Source organism: Trichechus manatus, unplaced genomic scaffold, assembly GCF_000243295.1.
Source record: "Trichechus manatus latirostris isolate Lorelei unplaced genomic scaffold, TriManLat1.0 scaffold00084, whole genome shotgun sequence".
NCBI classification, from domain to species: Eukaryota; Metazoa; Chordata; class Mammalia; order Sirenia; family Trichechidae; genus Trichechus; species Trichechus manatus.
This window is the reverse complement of record NW_004444020.1, coordinates 10,356,777-10,363,651: the sequence shown is the minus strand read 5'-3', so window position 1 is coordinate 10,363,651 and position 6,875 is coordinate 10,356,777. Positions and strand designations below refer to the sequence as shown.

Below are 6,875 nucleotides of genomic sequence, written 5' to 3'. Positions count from 1 at the left end.
TTGCACAGCCACCCAACACAGAGCAGAGTGTGGTGAGGGCAACTAAAGGAGTGTACACTTTATGCTCTGGGAGCCCAGGAGTTGTTGTTGTTAAGTGCCGTCAAGTCGGTTCTGACTCATAGTGACCCTATAGGACAGAGTAGAACTGCCCCACAGGGTTTCCAAGGAGCGGCTGGTGGATTTGAACTGCTGACCTTTTGGTTAGCAGCCTAGCCTAGGGGAGGGAGTTCTGACTGTATGTCTGGAGGGATTTATGGTGGTGATCATGCATGAACAGAGCCTCGAGGCATGCCTCCAACTTCAGTAGAAGCAGAAGGAGGTGGTGGATGGCCATCTGTACTGAGAGGAAGCATAGCATAATGACTAAGGGCCCAGCCTCTGGAACCAGGCTGCCTAGGCTTGACTCCTGCGTTCTGGACCTTGGGCAAGCTTTTTCACTTCTCTGTGGCTTAGATAATAATAGTACCTACCTCAGTTGGTGTTCTGAGGAGTATATGAGTTATTCTTTGTAAAGAACTTAAAAATACAATAAATATATGAAATAGAATATATTTTATATAAAATATAATAAATATAAATAAAATAAGGAAACAGCTCAGAGGTATGAAAGTATGGACATTAAGTAATATGGTAAGTGGAGATGTAGCTAGAAAAGTAGTTTGGAAACAGTTCACAGATGTCTTTGAATGTCTTCTTAAAGAATTTGGAATTAATCCATGTGGAGCGCATAAAATCCATTCTCATATGACTGAAGCACAATGGTGACTGCCTTTCTTTAAACAGGGCATGCACTCTTCAGGTTGCCACAATCTCCAACACTCCCTATCCCAACACTGTCTACTGCAGTTGGCCTAGGTTGAGACCTAAGGACCTGCATTTCTGACAAGTTCCCAGGTGATGCTGATGTTGCTGGTTCAGGGACCACACTTTGAGAACCACTGATTTATTGTATCTTGGACTCTAAGATGGGGAATCAGTTGCCGTTTATCATCAAGTTTGTACTATGGCTTCTCTTAGTCCTGGCACCTTTCATGCATTTATTTATTTCGTGCAAATTATTCTCATGCATTCTTGGCCCCTGTGGCATTTGAGCCTGCAATTTCTGGTATAATCAATATGGGAGGGCTGGGTCCAGAGGCCTCAAGAGACAAATGGGACAGAGAGAAAGAGATCTGGGGGAGACTAAGGTTCAGCCTGAAGCAGGGTGAGGGGTAGCTGAAGTTGTGGGCATGTGTGAGCTCACCCCATGGAGAGTGTGCAGGCAGAAATGGGTTGTGGGCGAACAGCAGAATATCGAGGGGGCACTGGCACATCCTACCTTAAAGGAAGGGTGAAAGAACAGTAACTGATGGAAGAGGCTGGGAGGAGCATTCAAAGAAGGAGGAGAGCAGAGAGAGAGAGCTGATGGAGAGTTCTCTGTGTTATTATTAGAGACAGGGCTGTTGGCAAACATCTGAGGCCAAAGCTTGAATAGTTAAGCTCTCAGGTAAGCTCACAGTCTGTGGGAAGTCAGGAGCAGGTATCCTGTTACCCTTGCCCACAGCATGCCTAGTAACCTGCTGTTGTTCCGAGGCAAGGCTTGTTGTGAGCAATTGTCTCTGAGGCTCAGGTGACATCGTAGCTTGCAGCTAAACATGGTGAGTATCATGTCGCCTAGTCCTTTTTTTTTTCATAACCCTGCATGTTAACTAAGAGTGTGCTGGTGTTTCCCTTCATGGCCATGGTGGGGGTACTTGCAGCTGGATATTTTATTTCTAGAGTACATGTTGGGGAAGAGTATCTGAGAAGGGAAAGATGGGAGCTAAAACTGAAAAGGCAGGCGGGCGGCATTCAGTGGGTGATCTTGAAGGCCAGGGTTTGGACTTGGTACTATGGGCAGCAAGGAGCTATGCTGAGCTCTTGAGATGTGGTTAATATACCTGGGTAACTCCAGTGCCTGGCACTAGGCCTGACACACATAGGCATTCTGTAAATGAAGGGAGAATTGGTAAATGAATGAATTGGAGTATTGAGGGACAAGAAGTTTTGGAACAAATAACTCCAAGAGTCAGTGTTGGGTGGTTCAAAGTCCACAAGCTTTGGAGCTGGAAACACCTGCAGTTGTACTTCAACTCTGGTCTCCATACCTGCTATTTAACATCTCCAAGACATCAGTTTCAGTGTTTGTGAACCATAATGATACTTGTTTGTGGGTTTGTAGTTGGTATTCGTATCTAGCACAGAGGCTGGTACTTCCTGCATAGGGGCCAGTATAATTACTGAGTGCTTTCCCTAACATCTCCTCTGATCCTGTCCTGTGAGGTAGGCAGGGCAGGCCTTATAACCACCTTTTACAGATGAAGACAGTGAGGTCCTGTGAGGTGCCTTTCCTGGAGGCCTTCCCTCTTTGCATACCCAGCCCTATTGTTTCTTCAAGGGCTTTCTCTTTCGTGAGGTCCATGACCCTGTAATTACAGGAGAAGGAGAGGGCAGGGTGTGGTGGGCATTTGGTGGTTTTGCACCCATGGTAAGTTGCTGCACTTCATCCTGAGGTAGATGTAGGCTGCAGAAGGACCGATTCATACATTTGACAACTCCCCCCAACTGAGACCTCTGACAGGCACTTATACAGTGCAAGTGGGTCTAGGGGAGGGGGATTCACTGAGGACCTACAATGTGCCAGGCTCTGAGCTGGGTGCTTCAAATGCCTCATTCCTAACTACAAACCTGCAAAATGAGCCCTATGGTCCCCAGTTTACACAGGAGGCTTTAAGATGTGGAGGGACTCGCCCAAGGCTGAGGATTTGAATCCACATCTGTGTGATTGCAAAGCCCACACCCTTCCTTTCCACAGCTTTGGCCACAGTAGCACATATCACACATACCACAGCTGCTGGGCACACACGTCACCTCACTCCACTTAGGCTCTTGCTGGCCAGGTGTGTGTTGCATGCAGCCACATGCACCTTGACTAACTTGGACTCAATTCTAATATTCCAGGCCCTCTCTCAGCTCGTTGACCTGCTGCCGTGGCCTTGGTGGAACCCTCCTTCGGTGGTCAGTCCCAGGCTTCTCCGTCCCATGCAGTCCTCTGCAGCCACTACTGAGGGCCTCCGGATCCCCCTCTTTGGGGCCTACACACTCCCTGCCTTCAAGTTCCAGCCGCGCCATGAGAGTGTGGACTGGAGGCGCATTAGCGCCCTGGATGTGGAACGGGTGGCACGGGAGCTGGACGTGGCCACCCTGCAGGAGAACATCACTGGCATCACCTTCTGCAACCTGGACAGGGAGACGTGCAGCCACTGTGGACAGCCTGTGGACCCAGTGCTGCTCAAGGTGCTGCGCCTGGCGCAGCTCATCACTGAGTACTTGCTGCACTGCCAGGATTGCTTGAGTGCCAGCGTTGCCCAGCTTGAGGCCCGGCTGCAGGCCAGCCTGGGTCAGCAGGAGCGTGGTCAGTGGGAGCTGGGCCGCCAAGCTGACAAGCTCCAGAGCATGAGAGAGGAGAGCCGCTGGCGCCGCAAGATGATCAGCACCCTGCAGCAGCTGCTGCTGCAGACAGGCACCCATAGCTTCCACACGGTGAGGAATCTCCAGCACGGCCAGTAGAGTGGGAGGACTGTGAGCCCTAGCCACTGGGCTACCGCCCTGGATCCCGAGGCCACTAAGGGATATTCTCACTGATTAGGAGCAGATTTTAGAGATGCTGCTCATGGCCAGAGAGCCAGAGGGTGACTGATCAGGTTCTACCAAGTGTGTGTGTGTGTGTGTGTGTGTGTGTGTGTGTGTGTGTGTGTATATGTGTGTGTGTGCATGGAGACTACAGGTAGTCCCTGACTTCCTGACTTACCATGGAGTTCCATTCCGAAGACTCCAGTGTAAGTCGGTCAAGATGTAAGTCAAATACCTCTTTTTCTTTTTTTTTTAGTTTTCATTATTATTGCCTTTTATTATCAGTATCTTTATAAAGCCGATCTTTGAACATCTGCGAGTGAACATCTGAGGATGATAACATCAGCAAATTACATGCTGCAACACTGTATGTAGTACGTATTACTAATGATAATATGTACAAAAAAAAAAGATGTTTGTAAGTGCAGTTCACTGTAACTCGAATACATCGTAAGTTGGCAACCTGTATGTGTAGGGGTTATGTATGCATAGAAAGTGTATGTATTTATGGAGAGAGTGTGTGTCTGGTGTGTATATGTGTGAATGTATGGAGGGTGTGTGTTTTATGGATGATGTGAATATGTGCGTGTGTCTAATGTGTGTATGTGAATGTTTAGAAAGTATATCTATGTATGGTGTGTATGTGTAGAGTTTGTGGTGTATAATATATGCTTGTTTGTATGTATAACAAAAACAACAAAAAGAAACCAAACCCATTGCTGCCAAGTTGATTCCAACTCATAGCGAGCTACACTATAGGACAAAGCAGAACTTCCCTATAGGGTTTCCAAGGCTGTAAATCTTTATGGAAGCAGACTGCTACATCTTTCTCCTTCAGAGTGGCTGGTGGGTTTGAACCATCAACCTTTCCGTTAGCAGCCAAGTGCTTAACTACTACACCACTAGGGCTCCTTCCAGAAGTGTGTATATAAGGATGTATTTATAGAGGGTGTGTGATTTAATCATGGGTGCATATGTGTATATTAACAGAGGGTGTGAGTGTGTGTGTATATATGGAGGGCTAAGTGAGTATGGTTTGTGTGTGTATGTAGAGAGGGCGGTGTGTAAAGCCTTGTGTGTATGTGTGGAATCAATTGTGGTGGGGGGCTGATGGCTCCAAGCCCTTTCTGGAAAATAACTCCGTTATCCAACCGAGTGACAGTTCATTATCCAGTGTGGCATTTGAGCGTTTGCATCTGTCTCCATGGAAAGTGTAGGTTGAGGACACTCACCCTTTAATAAACCATCATGGCGACCAGGTCCTGTGCCAGGCTCTGAGGATGTAGGCACAAGTCATGCTGGTTCAGGTCTTCACGGAATTCATAGTTTTGGGGTGGGGGAATGAAAAGAATCATCATGATACAATATTAATTGAATGGTAATTGATATAATACAATATTAATTATGATTTAAAAAATGGGTGAGAATCCTTTCAGTAGTAGGTGACAAAACAGTAACCTAACTGGGCTTAGGTCAATAGGGAACTTATTGATTAATTTAACTGTAAAGTCCATGGGTGTGGTTGGTCTCAAGTGTGGCTTGCCCCAGGAATCAGATGATGTCACCAGAATCTCGTCTCTTTCTCTGCAGCTCTAGGCTCCTCTTCCTCTGTGTGGGTTCCATCCTCAGAAAGATTCTGTTCCTTGTGGTGGCAAGTTGGTCACTGCAATGCCAGCTGCTCATTTTCCTAGATTCAAGGCTGGCATGGAAGAGGGCCTGCTTTGGTCCCAGAAGCACAGCCAATGTCTCACCATGTTTCATTGACTGTATTTTTGCCTCCTGCCCATCTCTGAACCAATCACAAGGCCCAGAGATTGCAGTTTTTGATTGGCTTCCATGGAGCCAGGGATAGACTGAAGGACTGAGACTAAGGGAGAGGGTGATTCTCCTGAGGAAAGCTGAGGTGCTGTTATCAAAGGAAGAAGGAGGGGCTGCCATTCTTCCAAAAGTGAACAAATGTCCACTACAGGTCAGGAAAGTGTTAGGTAAGATAAAAATATAACTGAGGAGTTGTGGGAGCATAGAGGAGGGAGGAAGAGAGTCTTCCCAAGGTGGTTTTTAAGTCGAGCCTCGAATGCCGAGCACAGTTTTGTGAATGAGTGTTATAGGCAGAGACACCAAGGTGCCATGGTGAGAGGATGCTCAGTATGATGGAGGATGGGTTTTCAGTGGCTTGGGGGTGAGGTTTGTGTGGAGGTTGAAAGATGGTTAAAGATGAGACAGGAGATAATGGCAGGGCTAGATCATAGTGGCCTTGAATGCCATACTAAGGAGTGTGAATTTTAGTCAGAAGGCAGTGGGTAGCTCCCCAAATTCTGGTGCTTGGTTTGTGGGTGTGCTGTTTGTAGTGAGAAGGGGGAGGAGAGAATGGTGGAATGAGAGAAGAGGCTTGTAATTTGGGATAAGATGCCTTATAAAATATCCTCTACCCCATCCAACTCATGTTCTAATAACTAGAGGTTCGTTTATGTCACTTTAGAACTACAGAGTACGCAAAGTCTGTCAATCCAGGCTGTATCTTTTTGGGTAGGGTTTGACTGTGGGTGACGGAAAACCCCAAATAACATTTGTTTAGACCATATAGAAGATTATTTCTCTCTCTCATGAACAAAATCCAGAGATAAGCAATCCAGGGATGGTATGAAATGCCACAATCATCAGGGACCCAGTTTTTTCTATGTGTTGCTCTCTAAGCCTCATCATATGGCTCCTGCCTCAAGGTCCACGATGGCTGCCTGAGTTCCAGCTCTCAGGTCTACATTCTATCCAGCAGGAGGAGGGAGTGTGAGGAATGGAATGACTCCTTCTTTAAAGACACTTACCAGAAGTTGCCTGTACCACTTTTTCTTAGATGTCATTGACTAGTGCTCAATCACACGGCCACACCTGGTTGTAAGGGAGACTTGCAACCTTCCTTGGCCTCATGGCCAGCTACAGATCAGGGTTTCTATTACTAAGGAAGAAGGGGAAAATGGATATTGGGGAACAACTGGCAATTTCTGGCTCATTTGCCTTTGTGCAAAGATAGGTTTTATTTAATCTGCCCTCTTACTCTGATTGACTGGTAATGGAAGCTTGCAAAGCTATGTTGAGAAAGATTTCTAAAGTTTTACAGTGGACATGATAGGTATGATAGACTGGCAGTGTCTGAGATGCATTCAGAGAGGGATGTGAAATTACAGGTGCTATTTATTTGCTATTTATTTGCCTTTGATGGTCTCTAC

General features: G+C 46.6%; 1 protein-coding gene across 1 annotated transcript in view; it reads left to right on the top strand.

Annotated features, from left to right (window-relative positions):
• The first annotated feature begins 3,060 nt into the window (after positions 1 to 3,060).
• DZIP1L (DAZ interacting zinc finger protein 1 like) overlaps positions 3,061 to 6,875 on the top strand; it is a 49,207-nt gene continuing 45,392 nt past the window's right edge. The window contains exon 1 of the mRNA XM_012556979.1: positions 3,061 to 3,561. Coding sequence (XP_012412433.1) covers positions 3,061 to 3,561 — 501 coding nt within the window. The remainder of the gene's footprint in view (positions 3,562 to 6,875) is intronic.